The 26604-nt window shown below is 40.0% G+C and overlaps 1 protein-coding gene across 3 annotated transcripts in view; it reads right to left on the bottom strand.

Moving 5' to 3' along the window:
• Nucleotides 1-26604, bottom strand: part of brsk2a (BR serine/threonine kinase 2a) — a 297291-nt gene that overhangs the window by 17368 nt on the left and 253319 nt on the right. For 2 of the 3 annotated variants that reach the window (XM_088340887.1, XM_088340889.1), the window contains exons 13-18: nucleotides 25802-25867; nucleotides 11314-11377; nucleotides 8853-9609; nucleotides 8727-8775; nucleotides 7729-7852; nucleotides 3215-3395 (exon numbers count right to left, since the gene is read on the bottom strand). In XM_088340887.1, the coding sequence (XP_088197013.1) occupies nucleotides 3215-3395; nucleotides 7729-7852; nucleotides 8727-8775; nucleotides 8853-9609; nucleotides 11314-11377; nucleotides 25802-25867 (1241 nt within the window). The remainder of the gene's footprint in view (nucleotides 1-3214; nucleotides 3396-7728; nucleotides 7853-8726; nucleotides 8776-8852; nucleotides 9610-11313; nucleotides 11378-25801; nucleotides 25868-26604) is intronic. The other variant, XM_088340888.1, reaches the window with a different exon arrangement.

Below are 26604 nucleotides of genomic sequence, written 5' to 3'. Positions count from 1 at the left end.
TATCTCAAAATATTAGAATATCATGAAAAAGTATACAAGTAGGCTATTCAACTAATCACCTGAATCATCTAATTAACTCGAAACACCTTGCGAGGGTTTCCTGAGCCTTAAAAACACTCAGCTTGGTTCAGTAAACTAAATCACTGCTGATCTGACTGCTGTCCAGAGGACCATCATTGATACCCTCCTGATGGAGGGTAAGACACAAAAAGAAATTTCTCAAAGAGCAGGCTGTTCACAGAGTGCAGTTTCAAAGCATATCAACAAAAAGTCTGTTGGAAGGGAAAAATGTGGCCGGAAACGCTGCACAACCAAGAGAGATGACCGCAGCCTTAACAAAATTGTGAAGAAGAGCCGCTTCCAGAATTTGGGGGAGCTTCAAAGACAGTGGGCTGAAGCTGGAGTCCAGGTATCAAAAGCCACAGTTCACAGACGTGTCCGGGAAATCGGCTACAATAGCCGTATTCCCATGGTCAAGCCACTTCTGAACTCAAGACAACGGAAGAAGCGTCTGACTTGGGCTATGGAGAAGAAGCACTGGACAGTTGCAGAGTGGTCCAAAGTCCTCTTTTCAGACGAAAGCAAGTTTTGCATATTATTTGGAAGTCAAGGCGCCAGAGTCTGGAGAAAGGCTGGAGAAGAGCAAAATCCAAGTTGCTTGAAATCCAGTGTGAAGTTCCCACAGTCAGCAATGGTTTGGGGAGCCATGTCAGCTGCTGGTGTTGGTCCATTGTGTTTCATCAAGTCCAGAGTAAATGCAACTGTGTACCAAGAGATTTTAGAGCACTACATGCTTCCATCTGCTGAAAAGCTCTATGGAGATGAGTATTTCATTTTCCAGCATGATCTGGCACCTGCCCACAGTGCCAAAACCACCAGTAACTGGTGCACTGACCATGGCATCACTGTCCTTGATTGGCCTGCTAATTCCCCTGACCTGAACCCCATTGAGAATTTGTGGGGTATAGTTAAGAAGAAGATGAAAGACACCAGACCTACAAATGCAAATGAGCTGAAGGCCGCTATCGGAGCATCCTGGGCATCAATAACACCTCAGCAATGCCACAGGCTGATTGCCTCCATGCCACGCCGGATTGATGCAGTAATCCGTGCAAAAGGATTCCCAACCAAGTACTGAGTGCATCAATGGACATTTTCAAATGTTTGATTTAGTTTTGCTGTTATAAAATTATTTTTTTTACTTGGTCTGTGGAAGTATTCTAATATTTTGAGATAGGATTTTTGAGTTTTTTTCAGCTGTAAGCCAAAATCAGCAATATTCAAATAATAAAAGGCTTGAAATAGTTCAGTTGATGTGTAATGAATCCAGAATGTATGACATTTTTGTTTTTTTAATTGCATTACAGAAAATAAAGAACTTTATCACAATATTCTAATTTTCTGAGACAGTCCAGTATATTATTATAATAATGAATCATTAGTATCAAGGTTCGTACACGTTTTTCATGGTCAAATTCAAGCACTTTTCAAGCACCTTCAAATTCAAATTGTAATTTCTCCATCTGGGTCTCTTCACATGTCCTCGTAGGGGGCAATGGTGCTTCACATGACAACGGCATACAAACAAATGGGGGCTGCCGTTAGTCTCAAGGAAAGAAATGCAATGGCAATGACATGGCCACCAGAGCAGACATGTCAGCGTCACTTTTAACAGCCTTTTAAAATATTTTTACTTCATTTAAGTCAGAGTGCTAAAAAAACATTGCAAAAATTTCCAGCATTTATAAACACTCAACCCAAAATTCAAGCACTTTTCAAACCTTGGAAACACAACATTAAAGGATTTCAACCCATGTGAACCCTGTAATATTCAAAGAATATGAAGATTTTTCAAACACTCTGTATAATAATCTATGGCAGTTGCTGGGCCGCAACCCACTCTTGGAATAGGGTCCTCTTTTCAGTGGGTCGCCGTCCTTTGCCTTTGCAAAATAATGCTAGAAAGAAAAACAAAACCTGCTCGATCTCTTTCTGTACAGTCATTCTTCATGCTGCCCAATTGTGTTTGAGAGGTACCACATCTCATTTTGTTTTGATTTTGTTCGCTTTATTTCCTGTTTCTACTCATAATAATGGGACCCAAGAAATCAGAGAAAAACAGTGACAACAACGATCGAAGAAGGAAATTATTGCCAAATACAAAAACGGTGTACGATTATTTGCCATTGAAGTTATGCTTTCTGGTACAGTAAATTGTTTGAAAATGTTATATTTTTTGTCTTATTTTTACCAGTATCACGGTTCACGGATCTCTCAACTGCTGGGGTCGTCCGGGCACCACTAACTGCGATTTGTCTCGGGCACCCATCCCTCTCCAGGCCAGTTTTTTTAGTAGTAAAGGTTATCTCCCTCACATGAAACAGATCGTACGGTTTTCCATGGTTACCAATAGCAGGAGGAGCCTCCTGATCAAACTCATCATCTGGTCATTGTTGTTTTTCTGTTACGCGTCATCCTGCTCTTCAGAATTGAGCCAGACGTCATATACGAAACATATTAAAAAATAATTAGGAATGTTTAATGTATTCTATCACATTTTCAAGGATGGAACTTCATGTTTGTAAATATATTATGTCAAAAAAATGTATTTGGCATCTATCGCTAGAGGCAGGATTTCATTTGTTATTGGTATCTGAAGGAAAAAAAGGTTGTATTTTTGTATATTAATCCTTATCATTTACATAATAAAATGTTGTAATTGTTCAGGTACACGTTTTATTAATGTTTTGGGTACAAATTTATTTTCGCATGTGGCTATTTAAAGCACTCTTTGGCCTTATATGCAATATATGCACAATATGTGAAGTCATTATTTTTCTGCTGGTGGTTATGTTTTTTAAAAAAAGGTGCATACATTATTTCTCTGATTTAAACTGCATAATCCTTTCATTTGATGATTTTGAGAAGTGAATTGTCATTAGGGTCTAGATCAGACCAGTTGAGAACCACTGATCTAAGGTGAATATGATATGCAGATTATGTTTGTATTTTTCTTCAACCTGGATTATTCCATAAAGAAAGATAGAGATTGTTTTCGTACCGGGGAACACCGTCTTTCGATATCACAAGTAATATACTATTTTAGATTCAACACAAAGCAACTACGGGAGGTAGTCGTTATTTTGTGTTCCGCCACAAATGCAATTTCCCGAGACTATTATGGAATGGAAAATGGGCTGCAGGAGTATCAGACCTGAGAGCAAGGTGAAAGTGACAGAGTAAATGCCGTTCTCCTTGGTGGCGGCCGTGCTCTCCGTGTAGGTGATGTCCACCTGGAACTTGACCGGCTTCTGGAAGACCGTGGGGCCGGCAGTGGACTTGTACTCTGCCCGGAAACTGGTTTGGGAAATGACGCTGTGGCTCAGGCTTGGGATCTGGAAAAGAAAGGGCAGAGTAAGTGATGGAATTAGCACTATAAGTACAAAAAGATTGTCTTTTGTAACATTTTTTGTCATATATTAGACTCACAGGACTATAAGGTGCATGGATTAAAAGTACGGTACTATAAGGGCTAGGATTGCCCCAAAAATAAAGTGCCATCATTGCGCATTGATTGATCAGCCGGAATATATCACTGATCACAATTGCATTACATTGGGTGTTTTTCAAGCGTCGAGCTACTATTTGTTATTAATTAGCGCAAAGGGCATCCAGTTGAATTTGCATTTCTAAAATAACATATATTATTACTATGCGGTAACTGATTTATTACCATGTTAACTATTGGAAGTAGGTTTAAATAGACTCCGCCAACCACTAAAAAACATTTTACAAAAAAAAGTCACATGGAACCAGCATTGGTGAGCTATTTCCAGAACAGGTCCATGAGCGCCTCAACTATCCTTAGGGCCACCCTGGTGGCCAAGGGCACCACGTAGGAGACCCCTGCACTCGACTATTAGGGATACAGACAAAACATAAGCATTCGGTCTTATCTTGTAATTACAACATTTTTGGTCTGTACCAAATTGTTGATGTTAACATTGCAGGGATATTGTCGGACATTTAACCAGTACGTGGTACGGTCAACTTGCAAAGAATTTACGAAGCGCAAGAGATTTTGCACTAAATGAAGAAAAAGGCAATGTGGGAATCAATTCAGCCGTTTTGAACTGAATGAAGAAATTGTGGGAAGTAATCTGGTTATCCCAAATGATATAAATAAACGCATGGCCACTGGTATGTAAAACGTTTGTCACTTGCAATGCTTTGTTTGAGCTGAGAAAAAGTGGAACAGCATTCTCTCTATCCTAACATAGCTGGTATTGTGACTAAAATAGTGTTATAATGAGATAATGCCGGGGATGTCAAACTCAAATTACAATCAAGGATGACAAGACATCTTTTCTAAACACAACAAATGTATTCGAAATAGGGAAAAACATTCATGTTTGGTATTGAATGTGTTTATTTTAGCGTTAAATAAATGCAGTCTTATGCCTGAACCAGCTCACTACGCTTCAGATACTCAACCCTGCCTTCTGGCAGCCGTAGAGACAATTTGGTTTTCATTTATTTACAAAAATAACAACTTTTGATATAAATGACCTAGAGACTCGCTTCTTTTTTTGACTCCAGCATGAATTTATGGCGGGCCAGATTGAATTATCCAATGTATGTTTGACATGCTTGCTTAACGCCTTTTCAAGTATCCCCATATCCCTAATGGTTTAATGGTTGAGTTGCGTTGCTCTCCCCGCCGCAATCCGGGTTTAATTTCCGTTGTGTTCATTGTTTGCGGGATGCAATTGTGATCAGTGATAAAAAATTGTCGACTGATCAATAATTGCACACGTATGATAACACATTTCCAATTTTCTCTGCATACACAGCGCACATTCACATTTCTGTTCAATTTACTCCTGAAATTACAGTAAATAGGGGTTTAATTTTTCACCTGAATGAAACTCTCTGGATAAAATATGAGCCAAAGTGGAAAGAGATGAATACTTCGCATGCGAGGGACTTAAGCTAATGTAGTCTTCAGTCATCTGACATCATTGCACTCTCCCTCCTAAAATGAATTTGTAGAGCCAATGAATAGGTGAGTTGTAAAATGGTCGTGTTTGGTGCCTGTGCTGTGGACATGTTGACATTCCATTAATGTGAGCGCGCTTCCAGGTCTAATTCCACCGATTCAGGTGCCAATCTCCTGTCGGGAATAGCGGCTGGCACAACCCGGCGGGGATAATAGCTACCTTGAGGGATGTGAGGAGACCAATTTGACATTGACCTCGGGAGGCACTTTGTTAAAATCCAGAGCATCGCTTCTGTTACAGCTGAGACACCAAGGCTAGCTTAAGTTGAGTACAGTGGTACATATTTATACCAGCTTAATTTGTGCACGGAGCTCTATTTGCTTATGTGACAATCAAATTTTCACAATATTAAATAATTAAAAATTAATTGGCCCACTCCCGCCATCCCCAAATCATAAAAACTAACTGTAAATAGCTATAAATTACATCTTTCTAATCACCAAAATCATTCAATTAGTAATTAACCATAAAAAATACAGTATATACCAGGGGTCGGGAACGTTTGACTCAATGAGCCATAAAAGCAAAATATATGGATTTTTTTGGGGTGAAAGAGCCACACCATATATTTTGAGAAAGAATTCAACAAAACCGATTAACTCGCTCTCCAGACAAAAGCTAGTCCATCAGCATATTTTATTTCACTGTGTGACATTTGATACGTGTGTTTTTTAGACGCCCTCAAATAAAAAAAAATTGTTCATCTTTTTGGGGGTTTGTTCCACCCTGAACGGGCCTGATAAAAGTAAGATAAATGCAGATAGGTGCAACTAAAATAATAAGCATAATGACTCTTTGAATTGAGTTGGGCATGGATTACACATACTTAAGAGAGACAATATTTAGATTTGAATTTTTTAAGCACACATCATCTGGGACTGCTCGTGGACTGGATTGAACATTGTATAGCAAGATTTTTGTTGAGAGAAATACTCGTATACCGAAATTCTCCTGTTTATAAGTTCTCTTATAAAGTGGTACCACTATACTCATTCATTTTCTACGCACTGCAACATGACAAATATGTTGTTTATAGCAAGGTTAAATCGACTGCAGTGAGGTAGAAAATAGAAACTATAAACAAGAGCAGTTAGCTGAATTACGGCATCAATCTCATATGTGCTTGTGGACCCTGGCCCTACACATACTTATGAGAGGCATATGCAAACCCAAAAAACAGTGTTTGCACCACCACATTGAGTTGGGCGCAAGAAGGCAACGTGCAAAGCACAGGAGAGGAAGGAATATATGGATTATCAAACTCGCAACAACAACAAAAAGAAAAGAAAAAGAAAAGATGAACCAGTTAACTTTGTGACAAATGGCCATAGAAGCAGATATATTTTACCTGTATGGATACAGAAGATACCAACAATGAGGAAAAAAGTGACATTGGGTTTATTTATACGCCGGTGTCGGACTGTTGCCGATATTCGCATATCTAGTTTGTTGTTATATGTTATTTTTTGCCCCAATTGTGAAAAGGCTACAGTTGTATCCATCCATATGTAGTGCTAGTCTATGCTTCTGGCAAGGTACGTACAGGCACTGTTCGGCTTTGATTGTTTTTCAACTTATAAACATCTTTATTTAATGACAAATTTTAAATGCGTAAAGTATTTGCGTATTGACGTCGCTCCCAATTCGCCCTCATGATCTGATTACTTGCAAAAGCTATGTACAACGGTATTGTGGTGAAAAACAGTCAACTTTGAATGGACATTTAAGGAGTACATCTGCAGAGAATGTCCCTATTTAAACGTTCATGGAGTGATTGTGTAACCGATTAAAGTCAAGACGCCCTGATTGTCCAAATAAGGTGATGTGCGTGGATAAGAATTTCCATGTGATGAAACTGTTATACAATCAGAGCTTGTATAGGTTGACCTTCCACCAATAAAAAGGCCTTTTCCTCATGTTTCTCTCTTTTATCAGCATTTAAGATCAAAAACACCAATAATGCCAATGTTTTTTGTCAAAAGTCATGTAAATTATTCATTCGTTTGGATTGGTCCAAAAATGTGACTTTGATCAGTCGGACTATATCCTGCATGTAAACAAACCCACTGTTAGGAGTTTGACTGCTCAGATGCATCGTTTTTAATTAAAATTGGACCATGAATTGTGATACAAATCGAATAACTTCTACGCCATTCTCACCGTTAATAATTACTTTATTATATATTATATATATATACCGGAGCCATATCCCCCTAGTGGGAGGTGGCTAGAGTCAGGAACAGGTTCATATTTCTGACTCTTTCTGGGAGATTGACACAGAGGAGGGGATTCCCTTCTCCCTCGCTCAACCCAACTGATGTGTTGGGAGTCATTAGGTGACCAAACCCCCCAATTCCAACCCCTAATGCCGAGCGCCAAGCAGGGAGGTTGTAAGTCTTAGACATGACTTGGCCGAGGCTTGAACCAGCGACCTTCCAGTCTCAGGGCGGGCGCCCTACCCCCAAGACCACCGAGCTGGTACTAATTACTAAGAGGCATTAAACAACAAGCCCTTTCTGACAGGTGGAATTGCGTGGTGTTTTTTATGGCTCAATAGATGAGACACGCTGAAAACAGAAACACAGTACACACAATTGGTTTAGCTGTAACCTTAGCTAAGCCAAAGTCTGAGATCCAGAAGTTAAAAAATAAAGCATGCTAAGGTCACCGAGAGAAAAGCTTGAACGATGTCGGCCTTGATGGAGCTGAGAGGCTTGTCCCTGATGACGATGAAGATCTGCTCTTCCTTCTCCAGGTTGATGAAGTTACCAAACCAGGATTTCTTGGCCAGTCTGTGTGGGGGAACAGAAAAAAATGTATGGCTTCCACAATAAAAGACAGTCAGTTTTTTAAGAAAGAGATTCATTTCTAGAGAAGAGACCTCTGAGAATTGCAAAGTGATTTCGTAAAAGTGTCAAAAAATACTGCTAACGATAACGATATTGTGTCTCAATTACCTTCGGCGCAGACTGCACTAAGCAAGAGAGCAAAGGGAGAGCTGTGTGTATATATCTGCCCACCTCTACCTCTCATCCAATCAAATTGTCTGGTTTGCTGACATTTTTATTTATTTTAGTAAGTTTTAATCATAAATTATCCCAAAAGTGAAAGTACAATGTTTATAGAACTTTAATTAAAATGGTTTCTTAGGGACCTACTGCCAAAACGGGGTACTGTAAACTGTGGTTAACACTGTTCGCTATATATACTAGACTGAACCATCTTTTTAAACATTCTAGTTTTGGCTTTGCATGAACCAAAATTGGGATGAAATCACACTACTTTGGAACGCTATAGAGAAATGTGCAATCCATATGTACTCATGAAAAGAGCTATATATGACTCACGAGCCATGGGACCCCTTGTTTAGCCCATCAAAACAGATTCATCTTTTATCAAAGGTAAAAGCTTTTTAACAAGAATCTCCCAAAGAAACCCTGATGCTTTGCTACTGACCAACCATGACCACTTCAAGTATCATTCTTCAAGAGGTTGTGTAGCACCAGACAATGATTCCCTAAAACGGGACGCCTCAGGCTCAAGCACAGATTTTAGCGCATCAAACTCAGCAGGACCCATCCTCAATCGTAATCATTTAAAGTCGCCAAGTGCGAGGTGACTTTGAGGTACGGCTCATTACACAACAGCATTGGAAGGTTTACTCACTCTGGTGAAGACTCTGGAGTGAGGCTGGACATCTCTTCTTGTGTTGGGACTGTACACATAAGAGCTCAAATTTTAATAGGAAAAAATGACAATGAAAAAGAGTAAATTGTGAGTATGTGAGCAGACCTTGTAGTTTCCTGCGGTGGAAGCGTGGTGACCCCAGGAAACTGTTTTTGATGGAATTGAGGCGCGTCCTCCAAGGCAGACTGCCAATGGAGGGGCTTGGGGGTGGCGTTGAGGTGGGTGTCCCAGAAGGACTGTCCTTGGGCGTATGCACTGGGGTACCCTTTGGGGTAGGTAAGGGGCTGCCTCGTGGGGAAGGGTGGGGAGTCACCTGTATGAGGGGGATAGATTTAGGCGGGTACTCAGTGGACGAAAAAGGCAAGGGGGTAATCGGGTGAAAATGGTGCAGCCTGACGGGTGAGGGGGGGACCGCCCGGCTGAAGGGTACCGAGGGTTGTGGGTTGCCACCAAAATGGGAACGGCGGACTTGGGGGCTGTTTAGGAAAGAGGCTGTGGGGCTCGGAGGGGTTGGGGAAAGTGGGGAGCTAGGGGTTGGGGGAACGGAAGCAGAGGGAGGATGCAGTGGGACACGGCAGCTAGCTGAGGACTCAGACGAAGACGCCACATCTAAAGAGGCCTCAGGGAGCGGGTTGGATCTCGTGGCCTGGAGTGGCCTGGGGGCGGGTTTAGGTTTAGTTGGAAGCGTCTGAGTCTTGTTGAGGCTGGTCGGCAAGGCCTCAGGGCTCGGGGCCAGCGAGTTCGGGGTAGACATGCGGGGGCCCTTATGAATGGGCAAGGGGTCGGGGGATAGACTGGGGCTAGGACTGGGGGACTGCGGTAAATCCGGGGACTGGGGCGGAATCCCAAATTTTCTAACAGGCTTTTGGAGTCCAAAGAAGACAAGGGAATACAAACAAGTACGGAAGAGATACAACCACCAAGCAGCCGGGTGTTGAGGATGTAAACCAAAAGTGCATGCGTGAGATTGGAAACAAAGAGGAGAAAAGACCATGCGGTGAGAAAACAAAGTAGGGTAGAAATTAATAACATTTAAGACGAGCAAGCAAAGACAATTCAATGAATCAAAAAAAAGAAAAATAAGAAATAAAGAAGCAAACTGCTGGTATAATACAAAAACAGTGGACCCAGGCAAGTACAGAAAAAAAATAAAAACAACAAGTAATCTAGGATGGTAAATCTTAAAAACAACTGCGACTAAACTAGATCAGTGTTCGGCAAACACCGGACAATGGACCGTGACCTGGACCGTGGTTTGTTTGGTACCGGACCGCACCGTAAGAAAAATAAAGGCTTATTTTTTGCTCCCCTCATCCTAACCTAACTTAAAATTATAGTGGAAATACTTTGTTTAAGTGATGAGCAGCCGCAGAGCTACGATGAACACAATTGGCACAATTTACTCACTATATTGTGCTTGATTTAGCACATAACTATACACATTTTTGTTTTTTAACCCAAAAAAAAACCTCAAAGTGTGGGTGCTACCATATATGAGCAATGATTGATCAGTTGACTAAAATCAATGATCACATTTACTCAGCATTGAGGATAAGCGGTACAGCTGATGAGATGAGATGAATGCAACGGGAATCGATCCCGGATTGTGGCGGTGAGAGCTGAATCCTAGCCACTAGGCCATTAGGATTGTAAACGATAAAGGAAAAGACCTTAGATTTGATCTCATTAAACTATTTTTACTCATTGCGCCATGTTGTACAATTTTGCAATGGAGCATTATGGGACCATTTTCAGGCAAAACAACATTGGCAAAATTACTACGTTGTTGGTTGGTTGGATCACTTTACCACTAGGTTCATAGGGGCACCATTTTCTGTGGTGTGTCTTCATCCGGCCTCTGAAATCAATCTCCCTTTCAGATGAGCTGTGGCGTAAGGATTCTGACTAGCCCTGAGCCTCCAAGGTTAGTCAGCAGGATACGTTCAATGCTAGCCTACCCCATGCACGCTCCCAAAGGAGGATTTAGTAAATAGTTCCTTCAGCTGCATTTCCACGCGCGAAGGCCGCCCAAAACACAGTAAGCTGTTATAAGCCAAGAGGATGAGGGGGTGATTTTGTCTTAAAAGGAAAACGTGCTCAACTTTCCCATCTGTGTGGTCTCACTCTCAGACTTATTTAACGATACAAAATCGAATGTGGTTTTATGATGCATTTCGATTGCATTAAATGAGAATTCCTATCCAGACAAATTCAAGGAAAAATATAACTATGTGACATTTGCAGTAAAATCAGTGATATTGCTTGAACGGTATTTAAAGGTCAGGAGGTGTTGCAGCGAAACATTAATGCCCAGCCATTTTTTTATTTCTAACAACGAGGAGAACTAGTATCATCATGAACCTATGCGCACGTGGCTCGCATAGCGGTTGGTAGGAAAATAAAGAATTGGGTAGAGCCGTGAAAATATTGTCAGAATATGCATTATCAGAAGAGCTCTGCAATATTTGAATGCTCATCCTACAACCGGCAATAAACATGGAAACATGCGAGTCGGGTCAAAAAATGTACGGTCACAAACGTGTAAAGGCAGTAGGTTTTGACTTACCCGTGGGCTGTTGAGCGGGCTGGTGGTGGTGAGGCCTGAGGAGGCGCCGCTTATAGACCGCGACCTGCAAAGCAAGCACGCCAGGGAAGAAGTCAATTGCTAGCTCAACACGGGACGCAGGTCCACCAAGGTCACAGGAAAAAAACATGAATGTCAAATGCTGCACTATAATATACGGAATTATCACGCCAAGTCAAAACGCTACAAGCCCTCAGTTGTCTTTATTTCCTCCTCTAAAAAGTTTCCATAGCTTTTTGACACATTAACCTAAAATAAGCTGATTTTATTGGTTTTGTTAATCATTCTACTAGATCAGGGATGTCAAACAAAATATTGTGTTAGGGCCAGCTTTTCTGTTCTTAGGCGGGACGGATCATCCATTCTCTGTGCCGCTTATCCTCATGCAGGGGTGCTGGAGACCATCCCAGCCTGCAGTGAGCAGGGGACACCCTGAACTGGTTGCCAGACAGTCGGAGGGAACACAGGGACAGACTCTCACACCTATGGAAAATTTACCCGGCCAATTAACCCGACATGTTTTTGGAATGCGGGAGAAAACATGAGTGCCCAGAGATAACCTTCGATGAGAACGTGCAAACTCCTCACGTGAAGGCTGCGGTGGCTGGAATTGAAACCTGGACATCTGAACCGTGGGGCTGCGCACTAACCACCCAGCAGCCATGCCACCGGTACTATAATGTCAACTCCAAATATTTAGCTTATTTTATCTTTATCCTTTCTAAGTACAAAAATGTATTCACAAATAATAGGAAAGTTTTTTGTTTTGTTTCTGCATTTGGTTTTTAATGTTAACTGCCTAATTTTAACAGTTGAGTGATTGCAGTTTTACACCTGAACCAATTCACCACGCTAAATAAACTTTGTAATTTTTGCCTTAACTGACATACTGATTTGAAGAAAAAATAAATAAATAAAAGTTTTAGCAGTGCTGGAGGTAAACTCATTTACACTCTCTAGTAGCTGGAGGGAGCATTATGTAATAGCATCTCCGTCTCCAGTGGTAACACACAGAAATGTCGGCGTCAACATCAAGTATGCATACCAAATTTCTAGAGTTTGGGAACATTTTAGCCTGGATACAGTGAATAAAAAGACTACTTGCAAAGTTTGCTAAGCAGAATATGCTTATCATGGTAGTACACCGGTGATGCACAAAAATTCATAGAAAAACACGTCAGACAGTTGAATGTAACGAAGTCTGACTCGCCTCAGGAAGATTCATGTAGAGTTTGAGTGTTATGTCAGACGGTGCCTGACAAATGCATTGGAAATTAAATGAATGCAGTCGAAAGATCAAACGTCAGTTGTTCAAACCGTTGAGAATCCTTACATTCTCCTGTTACAGACTTTGCAGTTGACCACTGAATGTACTTCACAAAATGCACATGATATTTGCTTTATTTACCGTCCAACTGCTGCTGATAAGCATGTTATTGGTATTTAAGGATAAATACATATTTTATTTGAATATATGATTTATTAGCCTGTCCATAGAAATTGAGGTTTATTTGTAGATTTATGTCTCTACTGACCAAACACTGCAGCTAATGGGGCATAGATAATGTTTATACAAAGTTGACAGTTTTTTCTCCACAATACCGTATACATAGCTTTTGCGAGTAATCAGATCATGAGGGCGAATTGTGAATTGTGTTTTTATTTTATTTTTGTACAAATCTGAAGTAAGTTCAATAAAAGGTTGTCAGAACCAGAACAGGGGGTGGGGCCCAGATGCGTAACGTTTTCACACAAGCTTTATTTTACAGGAATGGTGCAGTCATGCGCGTGAATACAAACGCCCGTGATTCGGCGATCGCTGGGCAAAAGAAGTAAGACAGAAGTCCAGCGTGGAAAAACAGGAAGCCAGAGGCCGACGAGATCGATACCTGACACCGGACAGGACGGGACAGACAGGATCGATACCAGATACACTTGCAGATACCGGACAGATGGGATCGATGACGGACAGGACGGGACAGACATGATCGATACCAGATATTGGGAGACTGGAGTCAGATATCAGTCAGGATGAGACAGACAGGATCGATACCAGATATTGGAGACTGGCGCAAGATATCAGACAGAATGAGGAAGACGGGATTGATACCAGACACTGGAGACTGGAGTCAGATATCAAACAGGACAAGATAGACGGGATCAATACCCAATACTGGGGACTGGAGTCAGATATCAAACAGGACGAGATAGACGGGATCGATACCAGACACTGGGGACTGGAGTCAGATATCAAACAGGACGAGATACTGGACAGGATACACAAGCAGGTTACCGGACAGAGTCAAAACACACGTCATTGCGGGTGCAGAGGTTCGTTGACGGACTGACAAGGGGTGAGTGAGAGCACTGAGCTTAAATAGGAGGGAAACCAATCAGGCAACGAGCCGCAGCTGGCGCCGAACGGGCCGGGCCAAGGGAGGGCAATGGGCAACCGTGACAAAGATGTATTTTTCATTGTCGCCATTTTCTTGTATTTATCATTTGCAACATAATGAAGTCAACATCATGCTAAATGCAGGGAAAAAATAGTTATGATTATCTGACAAATCATCCCAAAATAAATTGACTCGTCGACAATCAAAATACTCTTTAGTTGCAACACTATCATTATATAAAATAAGTTCAATATGCTGTAGTGGCATTTTAGTATATTTGCAAGGGATCTGTAACAGATACCTATTGTGTTTCCATACGGGTGCTGCCGGCACAATTGTGAGCCCAAAATGAGCAATCACGGTGCAATCAGTCTCCATCATGCACATGACTCAAGGCGCCTGTCGACACCAGCTGCTAACTGTCACAACGCTGTTTGTTTTTGTCGTTCATTTAAAAAAAAACACGCCTTCTTTGGTTTCCATTTGTGCCCTCATTAATTTGACCACATGCTGAACAGGTTGATACATCTTTGCTAGTCATCTTTTGCAGTCATTGACAATGATGCTGCTCTCAGATGTAGCAGCAGTTTCATTGTTGCGTCAAACACATTGTTGGGAGTAACGTGTTACAAAGGAACACATTTCTGGAATGCAATTACTTTTCTCGCTAACGAGTACTGGTAAGTGTTCTAAAAGTTTGATACTCAATTGTTGACAAAAAAAGAGCAGAACTTGAACCGCTTTCTGTTCTTTGATAGCACTTCACGAAGTGCCTATCAAGCCTCAATCTGCCAGGAAACACACACTAATAATATCAATTTTAAAGGGTTGGCATGTAAACATGTAACTACACAATTCAACTAAATACAGTTACGGTGGCACAGAAAAGGAGGACTCGTACTTGACTCAAACTCTAAGGATCGCACTAACTGTTTGAACTCATATCCAAGCTGTATTCACCCCTACCAAATCAAATACTGAAATCAGATAATCTTGTAAAATTATTCTTTTAATACACCATGCCTGGAGAAAAAAAGAAGAAAATATCTTGGACAGTACCCACAAATGGTGAATGAAATTTTTGAGGGGGTTTAAAGACAAAAGACAAAATGGATATAGAGTGTCTCGGCAAAGTTAGTTTGCAAGGTCTCAAGATTCCACATGCCCAAAAAATATAAAGGGTTCACTGATTCCACGGCTTGGTGTACACCTTAATTTTTTTTAGGAAATTTTAGAGGCTCAGCTTCAATGCGAGTGTATGCTGTAATTTGTAACTAGAGTTACTTTCAGAGCAATCCGTTTCGAAATGAAGAAACTACTGTGTTCCTATAGCCTAAAGTAAGTTGAATTTAAAACCGTTTTAAGGCCTTTTGAAATCAAATTCAAGACAAATACAAAAAACCCAATTGAAACAAAAACCAAAAGAAAACACACAACATAAATTACAGGCAATTGTAATCAAATGTTTATCTTATTTTATTTTCGATATCACATTGTAGTCGAGGCAGCACGGCGGCGCAGTGGTTAGAGCATTTGCGGCACAGTTCTGAGGTCGTGGGAACCTCCTGAGTGGGTTCAAATCCAGCTCCCGGCCTTACTGTGCGGAGTTTGTATGTTCTCCCCGTGCTTGCGTGGGTTTCCTCCGGGCACTCCGGTTTCCTCCCACATTCCAAAAACATGCATTTCAGGTGAATTGGCCGGTCCAAATTGTCCCTAGGTGTGACTGAGCGGGTGAGTTGTCTGTCCCCGTGTGCCCTGTGAGTGGCTGGCAACCAGTCCAAGGTGTCCCCTGCCCACTGCCCGATGATTGCTGGGATGGGCTCCAGCACCCTACTGAGGATAAGCGCTGATGGTGCAGCTGATGAGACATTGTAGTCGAGTTGAAAACTTTTTATCTAAAGAACATAGCACGTATACAGTACATCATGGATCCTGTGTCAAAACTGGCAGACAACTAATAATTCCAAAGAACTCTTCTGCCACATTCATGAAGCTTTTTTATCATGATGCATCAAAAACGATTTTTTGACTAAATATTTTTATTTCAAATATAAATCTTATTAATATGCCCACATTTTTAAGACATTCAAAAATTTGATTTAAGACATTTTAAAGCCAATCAAGGCCCTATTTTTAGATTAATGGAGCCAATGCCTCTAAGACTTTTCAAAAGTCCGCAGGAACCCTGAACTAGTATCTGTAATTACTTTGCTGTACAGTAACGCCCAATACTGGTCACAAGACATAAAAACAATTGGTAGAAGCTTCTGTGAAAAAAAAGGGAATGGAGGTTTATTGCAGCCCAAGAAGCTTTTCATTCATAACTGAGTGAAAAAATATCTCCCACCAGAGACATAACGATAAAAAAGAGTAACCGCGACAGTGAAAATATAGCACTCCCACTCACAAGCTATTTTTATGAACATTGCTGTGGTGATGCTCGCATATGAGTGGGTGATGCGGAGCCGAAAGCCCGTCAGATTGGTTGCAGAGGGCGACTGAGCAGACGGTTTAACTAAAGGGCCGCAGTTCATAGAGACACGCCCACGTGGACGTTTTACGCCTCAGAAACACATTATGAGCATATTGCCCGACACTGCCCGCATCTGTTATTGTTGGAGCAGAAGGCCAATGGAGCTAATCGTACAGATGGTGTGGCTGCAAAGCAATCCACCTTCAGAAAGGTTTGGTTGTTGCAAGAGGACAATGATTCAATACAAGTAAAATGTTGTATGGAAACAACGCTGGGAAGGGGGGAGTTGATCAGGAATAGTGCAAAATTTGGTTTTGAACTTATCTAGATAAATGCCAAGTAGTATTGATCAATACCGAGCCGAAACCAGTATTTTTGCTTGTAAATGTCATAATCAGTAAATATTTGAACCCCGTCCTCCTGGAGTTTATAATTTTGGTAAACACAGCTTAATCTTTTTACAAACTAAAATTATCACATAACTACATTGCAAACTCAAAAAATATAAAACAAATTGAAATATGAAATATTTCTGTTACTAATGTTACAGAACCAAAGCCAATAAAAGACAACCAAAGAAGCAGCAATGTGAGCAAAATACAAATTAAGTGTAACAACGTCAACACAGGGTTTGCACATATTTGTCATGGCCAAATCCAAGCACTTGTTAAGGACTTTCACAAACAAATTTTAAATCTATCCAGTATCATTAAAAGAAAAAAATCTGGTGTGAATCATGTAATTTGCAGAGCCACAAATACAGTATATCTCTGATTTACATATGAGATTTTTCACCCTATGTGTGCATGTTATTTTTAGATTTTGATTACATCGCAAATATATTCGTTTTTGGAAAAAAACTCTCCTCATATAGGTGTTGGGTAAACATGACGGTTCCCATTATAATTTACCAATGGGAAAGGCTATCTTAATTTTTTCTGGATGGCCCATAATAAATGTCTATAATTGACATGTAATCCTTGCACTAATACACATTTCATAGCACTCTGTTTAGGAGTAGCATGCACCTGTCCTCTTAGGCGCAATCCATAGATTTATAGGACAATGTCGTACAAACTAATGCCAGCTGCAGTCGATCACATACATAAAATGGCAAAGCAAAGTCACCAGAGAGCAATGTCTGCATTGTCTGACTTGTTGAGAAACATGGCAACAGTTTTAAGCATTTACAAGCACTTCACCCACAATCCTTAAGCACAATATTAAAATTCAAACGTTTTCAAGTAATTTAAGTAGTATACAAATCCTGTTAACAAAACAACCGAAATACATTTTATTGTAAAGTATATTAAAAATAAAAGTATCAATTGTCACTCATTGGATCTGATGCTATAGTGACAAGGGATTTACAAGTTTTGTTCAGGAACAATAACATGTTTCCATTTTTGGTTCCAGCTAATTGCTCTATGCAGGGGAACTTTTTCATTTGTTTATGTAAACTACGGTGTTGCCACAATTGCAGACATCTTCGCCCCATAAATTTCACTTGGCATTGTCCTTTTCTGTAGAAAGAAAGTACACACTGCTCTGCGCTTCTTCATTACCTCTTTCATTTGAAGCTTCTAGTAGGAATGTGCTCATAGATTTGGCCCTGTCTTTTGCCGGGCTATAAGTGTCCCTAACAGTCACAACTTAAGACGAAAGTTAGAGCGTGGCCAAGGAAGAGGAGGGCTGCACTATCTATTTGGGTGAGTGGCACTTTGATGAAAGTAGTGGAGGAGGGAAGTATTGATCCCTGGACAATAGCGTCAATCCGATCCAACTTCAAAGTGAGGATTTCATCAATATTTGGATCAATATGCCCACCCCTAGTGGGATCAACAGGAGCAACTCAAAAGTAAAGTGGCCGTTCTCGCGGGTTTAACAGTTCAGTTCTTGAGCCACACTTACATAATCCAGAATCCCATTTTACCATGTCACGTCCTACCCGAAACGTTTTTTTAAGGGACATTGTGTACTATCTAGCGCCTCCTAGTGGGAAAAATGTATTCATTAAAAAGATATAGATTGGTTTAAGAAATAAGCAAAAAAAACATTGATTATAATATGAACGTGCATTTCTTTAAATATCCGTACATTGAAACATTTGTATTTATTTTCAAGAGCCACCTTGAGAGAGCTGAAGGATTGTCTGTCAATTAAAACTTTATTGTCATGTGCTGGAGAAGTCACACAAAAAAAAGAGAGAAAAACGGTGCGGTCTAAACACTTTGACTCTCAACAGTTTGATCATGCTTTATCATTCAGCCTACATTAGCAGGCAACCCTGCATATTATAATCACAGATGAAAAAGGGATTTTTTTTTTTCAAAACACAACGCATTGATTTACAAACAATTAGGAGTAAAATACTTTCATTTTTAGAATGTGTTATCTGATTTGTTTTTAACAGTTGAGTGAACGCAGCTTTACACTTAAACCAACTCACCAAGATTTACAAACTCAACACTGCCTCCAAGCGGCCGGAGAGCATTTGGTTACTCAAAACATCATAACTTATATTTGAAATGACCTAGAGACTCACTTCTTTTTTGACATGCTCGGAAATTTATGGCGGGTCGGATTCAATCATTCGGATCTGGTCTGCAGGCTGATTTCTGACGTTTGACAATTTAAAAAAAAATTAATACACTCTACTAGCATTGCACAGTGCATCTTATCATTCCAAAAACAAAAACAAAAAAAAGAAGTGTAAATATTTTTTTGATTTGGGTTTTGGCTCGTAATTAGATGGGTCCTCAAGTCAGACAAGTTGAGAACCACAGTTTTAGGTGATGCACGTGAGAAGGAGAGATTGAGTGGGGAGGAAATCATATAGATGGATGAGAGAGAAGGGAATGGAGAGAAATGAAAGGGGAGTGATATAAAAAATAGTGGGCGGTGCCAGGACAAACCAAGGTCCAACACAGCTACGTTTCACCTCCCAACAGATTGATTTCGGAGGTGTTTCTTCTTGGTCGAGTGGAGCGCCATATCAATCAGTCGGCTATTCAAAGCAATTTCCTTTGCAGAGATTAGAGGGACTCCCTAAAGATCGAATAAATACATATCTAGCTTCTCGAGTTTGACGATGTAATGAGACCCCGACAAAGTCGACCAAAGCAATCTGGAGTAACCTTTTAATTCTTGAAGTATCAGAAATATTTAGTGGTGGGCCATACGGGCCTGCAAGGTCTTCTCTACTGGCCTAAATATCTGAACTATGTGATGTTGACTATATTTTGAGAATGCTTGTTAATAACTTCAAAATTTCTGTTGGCTTTCTTTCATTGATTTTTTTCTTAGTTGCACTGCTTTCATATTTAAGCATTAAAATAATCACATTTAAGCCATTACCTGTTGCCAGGGCCAGACATCTACCAGGAGGCCTCCAGCAATCTGTTGGTTGAGGTCAGACCTGGGCACTCCGGTCCTGGAGGGCCGTATGTTCTGCATGATTTTTGAGGTTTCTCTGATCCAATACAGGTGATTCCAATCACCAGTATCGTTAACGAGCACTTGCTAGCTTGCTAACGAGGTTATAATTTGTATCACCTGAGTTAAAGAAGAGCAAACTTCAAAATCTGGCAGGACGTATGGCCCTCCAGGACCGGAGTTGCCCAGGTCTGGTTTAGGTAATCCATTTTGAGTTGGCGGAGCAGGGCCTTCTCGAAGGCGTAACAAAGTATCAGCAGTTCCAAAAACTACGATTGGCAAGGGGGTGTCGATGGAAGTATCACAATGAAAAAGTGGGGAGAAAATCCCTGTACCCACTGCTTTCGTCGAGTTGACTTTTTCAGCCCCAAATCAAATGAAAACCTATGCCAGATACTCGACAGGACAGGCTCAAATTTCAGCATTAGCTGTGGTGGCTATAGAAAAGAACGTCTTGATGGAACTGAAACGCACGGATAATCTGTATGATATAATAATTGAAATCTTCTTGTGAAAAAAGGAAGATGGCTTTTGTGCACAAAAATAAAATGATTTTTGGTGAGTGAAATGTGGCTTTATTCCTAAATAATAGCGCAATTTATATGGTGATTTTTGAGGCCTTTTTATATGTGTCACAGCTTTAGCTGCGGTAAATGTTTACAGACATAGTTATTAAGGGTTGGAGCGATTCAGACCTGAAACTACGGAAGCATACGAGTGAAATGCACGGCCCGCCACTGGAATCACTCATAGTCAATATTTGACGTCAACTGCAGGACTTATTCAAATTGCTTGACTAACATAACTCATTTAAACGGCATCAAATGATGGGAGCCACTCTGTGAAACCAAATGGAAAAAAACGAAAAGAAATTTCATGAGCAATGACTCATACTGTCACACATTTTCATGTTTCATTTGCATATCATTAATACTGCCTCGAGTGCACACTGTTTGGATTTTAAATGAACACAAATGTATTTCTTGGATTTTGCGCAGCATGCTTAGAACACAGGTGTCGTTTTTACGGGCATGATGTGATTACTGGGCAGCCAGCAATGCATTATGAGTCAGATAATGTGTTCTTGACTGCAAAGGAAATTTAAAAAAAAAACCAAAAAAAACAAAAAAAACTGAATATGAAACACGTATGTAAAAAGGGGCAATAAAACCTTCTGTTTCATAACACTCACGCCGGAGTAAATGTATTGTGTCCGCTGTGTTTTCAATATAATGGATCAAACTCGGCTGAAAGTTCAAATTAAATATGGGAAATTCAATTCATGGGTTAGTGGGGCCCAATTTCTTTTGAATATCTGAACCACTCTGTAAACAGTCTGTAAAATAGTTTAAGTAAAAAAAGAAATTAAAAAAACCTTCAGTTCAAAGTGACACCACAACACGCAAAAGTCTAAGCAAAAAAAAAAAAAAAAAAGGAGGGATGAAAATGTGTGCTTTTTAGTCACTTTTAGTCCCTGTAGTTTGTGTTACTGCCTATGCTGTTGAGCACTCATTTTCAGTTGCACTACACAATATAGCAACATTTAGTAGTAACATAATCCACAGTGTCTTTAACATTCCATGAAACAGTGATTTTTAATCTTTTGTGCCTCGAGACCTTGTCTATCGGGCGGCTGGAAATTGAAAATTCTTTATCTTTGTGAAAAAAAAAAAAAAAAAAAAGCATGGCTCAGGATTTTTGCTTTTTTTGAGTGATCAGCCAAGTCATTGTAACATTCATTTACATATTGGTGGCTGCTAAAACGTAATTCTTATACACAACTTACATGCTCGTGACGTAGTACAGTATATTTATTAACTTATTCTGTTCAAGTTTGCATTGCAAAATATAATAAAGAATTAGTATATACATTTGGATTATTTTACAAAAACCCAACTGATAAATGTCAACTGTTTTTTTTATCACTCTGGCAAAACAGTTTTGCTCATTTTAAGTATTTTGTTTTCCTCAAAGACGAGAAAAAAATACAGTCAAATCCAACAGGAATTACCAAATTTAAGAATCTATATTGCCTTCATAGCTACGATGACAACAACAGATAAAAACCAAGAACAACAATATACTATCAATTAAAGGGAAAACAAATGTACAAACTGATGCCGGTGTTCTGCGGAAACATCCTACTCTGTCTAGATGTCCTACTGCAGGCTAAGTTGAGTTTTGTTTTCTTCATAACGTAGTAAAACCAAGTAAAACCAGCAACAATGAACTCAGAATTATTGTGAACAGAGCTTTTACGGATGACATAAAACAAAGCTGGGCGTGGATACATACACTGCCCGATTACCGCAGTAAATAAACACCATACTAAAATACCACCATGGAAAAAAGTACGTCAGAAAACAGTATTTTGAAGCCCTGAAAGATTCAAATAAGACAAAATAAAAACGACAATTGTAAGTACTCTTCGCTTTCAACCAAATGCATCATTGCTTTTGAATTTAAATTTGATAAGTAGGACGAAAATGTGCACATTTACCGGGCAATAGCTATCAGCGTTCTGCACATGCGTAAGCACAATGGCCATTGGTAGGACGTTATGATGGGTAGGGATGAATTTCAGAACAACTGAAGTTATTTCCTTAAAATTTGGCAAAAGTATGCTCTGGCTCAAAAGTTGAGAAACACTATTATGAGGGCAAAAGAGGGGAAAAAAACGTATAAACATACCCGTTTTTCACATGATAACAACAATATTGCATTTTAGTACCACAACTGCATTTACATTAGTAAGAGAGTAAGGGAATGACGCACACATAGTGGCAAAATATTAATAGGTATGCCTTGTTCACAGGTGGCCTAGGGGTCCACCCCCCTTCCGCTCATTATGACAGTTCTGGCTGAGCAGAAAACCCTGGGAAAAAAAACTCCAACATTTAGCTTCACAGATGGCTGCTTGACAACACTACACTTTGCCAACGCTATCTACTCAAAAACGATAAAACACAAGACCAGCAGGAGACACATTGACAGAGAGAGTGATGGATAGAGTAAGTCATAGAGGGAGATAGAGAAGAGAGGGAGATAGAGATGCTTGATTTGGAGACAGAAAAGCCGCAACGCGTAAAAACCAGCAACCAAATCAGCACCGTGGACAGACACAATCTTGCTGCGTTTGTGATTTAGTCAAGCTATGGCGCACTAACAAAGTGGAAACACAAGGGAAGCAAAGACGGGGTGTGAGTGAAAGAGACAGAATGCGGATGGAAATAGCCTGGGAGGACATTTGTATGGAACAATAGACAGAAAATATATATTTGAAGCAAATGGAGGAAAGATGCAGCTGAGCTTTTTTGATGAATGTCTCCTACCGAATTCTTCCCTTCGCATGGGTGAAAATGAGGATGAGAGTTAAGACTACATTTTGTTTTTAAACCCCACCCATGTAAAGAAGCTTTAAGTTTGTTTTTTTTTAACAGGAGGAAGCGCAGTTGCCGTTTTGGTCGAGTAGAAGCCTTTATACTAGAAATACCATTGTGGACTTACTGTCAGACACGTTTTTTTTTCATCAGAGTGAGGGATCTTTCATTATTATAATTTCTGCTGTCTCTATCTCAAGCAGTAACCAACAGAAATTATGGTTTGAACATCATTTCTAAAGTCTAGGAGCATTTCAGCCGGAATAAGGCCAATAAATAGACTACTTGCAAAGTTTGCAAAGCAGACCTTAAATATGATGGCAGTGCCAATGAGATGCACGAACATTTAAAAAGAAAAAATCGGAACAATTGAAAAAAACAATGTCTGACTCGCCAAAGTAAATTCAAGTAACATTCAAGCCAATATGCTTTAGATGAAAAGCTTTGTCCATTGTATACGCTTATATTTTTTTCATAAAAGAACTTGAGCATTATGCCAGACTGTGCCTGACAAACGTATTTTAAATTACACGCATGCAGTCCGAGGAGCAAACCTAAATTGTAAAAAAAAAAAAATCAAAAACAACAGACATCAGTTTTTAAAACCGTTTGATTTTGAACTGTACAGATTTGTTAGGTACTTTTAGTAGAGCCGTTGCAGTTGACCACTAAATGTACTTCTCAAAATGCACATCGAATTGTTTTATTTACTGATCTGGTTCTGCTAATGAGCCTGTTCTTGGTGAATTTAATTTATTATTTGATTGCTTGTCCATAAATTTATTCATGTACCTAATTGGTTTTAGAAGAAGCATTTGTATTTGATTTTTGTAAGACTTTTCTATAGGTTTCTATTTTGCGGATTATGACAATCGCAGGTCCCTTTTGGAACGCAAACCCTGCGAAAAATGAAGGATTACTGTTTCGGTGAAACAGTAGATGAGGGTATAGCCAAAAAATAGCAAAACTTTAAAGTGAGAAATTGAATGTCCTCAAGGGATGACAGAGATGAGGAGAGACAAGGACGAGTCTTTCCATACAAGTCAAAGACAGACAACCTCAAAGATGAGATCTGCAAAAAAGTATCTATCTAAAGCCTTGAGGATGAAAGTTTAAAGAATTCTTAACGTGCACTTGTTGCCTAACTTCTCAAGTGAGGAGTTTCTCATACATCTGACACTTCGGAGTAATTCACTAATCTCTTCAGCGTGGCTTCATCTATTACTTGCCGGCATTTTCCAGCACTCTGTGATTAGGCAGGTCACGCTAACTCAGACAAACATCATCGGGCAGAAAAATGTGCCGCAATGATCAATTAGTGGCTGAAATTAAATGCCCAGGAACATTTGAAATGGGCAGGCTCTGGCACCGCTTTTCCAAGTCCAAGCAAGCCTCGGCCTCTCGAGGAAATGTAGGCCATGACGTGGGAGGACATTATTAGCAATGAATTCTAGAGACAATAATTGAGCTTGTAGTTGAAAAAAAGAGGGGACGTAGGCTTGCGGGTGGATAGGCAAGATCTGCTGTGCAAATCTTCAAAACAACAAAGGTTCATTTGTCTAATAACTAACTAATATTTGAATTATTTTGTAATCAATTAACTCATACAGTGATATAACGTATGTTTACCAAAACGTAAAAATAAACTTTTAAAAAATAGTAAGTAAACAAAGCGTCTGAAAATGATTCCGTAGAATAAATCACCATTAGATGGCAGGAGTGGCTTTGATCAGATCTTTGTCCACACATCGATAAAACTTTTTTTTTCCGGCTAATGACCAAGTGCAGGCAGACCCACGCAGGGACTAAGCTTACTGAAGCGGTATGGTGAGATTCGTTAGCTTAGACAAATGGGTAACAATTCAACTCTATTTCCTTCTCTTTCTTTCCCTCTTTTTCTCTTATTCTCTTCAGTCTTTTTTCATTCTTTCTTTTTCTCTCTCTCTATCTCTCTTTTGCCCTTTCCCTATTCGCTTTTCTTTCCTCTGTTGATTAATTTCTCTCTCTTCTCCCTCTTTTTTCATCTCCGTCTCATTCTATCTTTTCCCTCTCTTTATATCTTTCTCTTTCTTTATCCCTCATTCAATCTTTGTTTTGTCTCTTTCTCTTCGTCACTGCTTTCCTTTACTTGAATCTACTACTCCAGCCCCCATAAGAGTTTATTTTCTATAATTTGGCCAACGAGCTCAAATGAGTTTGAGAGCTCTGATATGAATCATTTATATTTTCTTGAATGTTAGTCAGGACTAATGTTCTGTCTTAAAGGCCCGGTCACACAGCCTTTCGCGTCTGTATCGCAGGTAAAATTTTGATTTTTTTTTTTTTGCCCGTGGTTGCCCGCAGTGGAAAATGTGCAAAATTGGCTGGCGACTGTTCCACGTCGTTATCGCGGGTAACCGCAGCTGCATCGCTGTGCCGCCCGCGGTTACCCGTGGTCTAAATTTTTGAGCAGCGCAAAACTTTTCGCGCGGCCAACCGCGTGTGAATTTCTTACCGCGTGTAAAGCACGGCTGTATCGCGTCTGTATCGCGATCTCAAAGCGTCCAACGGCGTCTGCTTCACGGGCAGAAATTTCTGGCCGTGATTCAGCCGCGATACACCCGTGAAAGGCTGTGTGACCGGGCCTTTAGATTTGATTGTCGAAATAATGGAAAGATTAACTGAAAACGGGTAGTTCTTACTTTTGTTTTTGATCTAAAAAAACAGCTTTGAATTTTTTTAGGAGCACAGCTTTGCATCTTTCTCCACTCAGGCAGCCAAAAGCACGGGAGAGTGTAATTGAATACCTTTCTTCCTTGCTGCATTTTGTCCTGGCGTCGGGAATATCCAAGCTTTTACTGTATATTGACTTACTACAGTGAGACAAGAGACAGAGCGAGCAGACGGTCAAACTAATGGTCAGCTGTTTGCTGAACCTGTTTTCACACCTGCCCACATACATGAAAGCCAACCCAACACACACATCCTCATACGACACAAAATTAGGTTTTCGAAGCGAAGACATGATTTGGTGATTGCAAAATGAAAGACCAAAAATGTCCTGGTTTGTTGAAATATTCTCAATTGCAATGACTTGCCGTGAACCCACATCTTATTTAGTGTTTACCATGTTTGTGTACTGTAATGCTAAATGTAATCCACCCTGGTCATCCTGAAAAGGGGATACCACTTGTGAGGTCCCTTCTCAAGGTTTCTCTTTTTCCTCACGCTGAGGTTTTGAGTTGTTCTTTGCCCGCATGTTGGTTTAAGATCAGGTAATTGTGTCATTGTAATCTTGTGCAGTCCTTTGAGACATTTTCGTGATTAAGGGCTATATAAACAAATTTGACTTGACTTGACTTGATTTGTCATTTGATTAAAGAGAGCAATAGAGCAATACATAATGAAGCATAGAAAAAAAGCATTTTGCATTAACTTATTACTAAAGTCCAAGCATAGTTTCTTTTAAATACAACCACCGATAAGCCATCCTGCATTATGAAAAAAAGGCCATGCAAAGAGAAAAAATATTGGGTGGCTCTAATTTTAATGTTTAGGAACTGAGTTGTGCACCATAAGAAACTAGTTGGTCTAATCATCGCCCTCTTCC

Source organism: Urocampus carinirostris, chromosome 7 (assembly GCF_059441175.1).
Source record: "Urocampus carinirostris isolate Australia breed hairy pipefish chromosome 7, RoL_Ucar_1.0, whole genome shotgun sequence".
Taxonomy (NCBI): Eukaryota; Metazoa; Chordata; class Actinopteri; order Syngnathiformes; family Syngnathidae; genus Urocampus; species Urocampus carinirostris.
The sequence above is the reverse complement of the archived record's forward strand: the minus strand, read 5'-3'. Positions and strand labels throughout refer to the sequence as shown.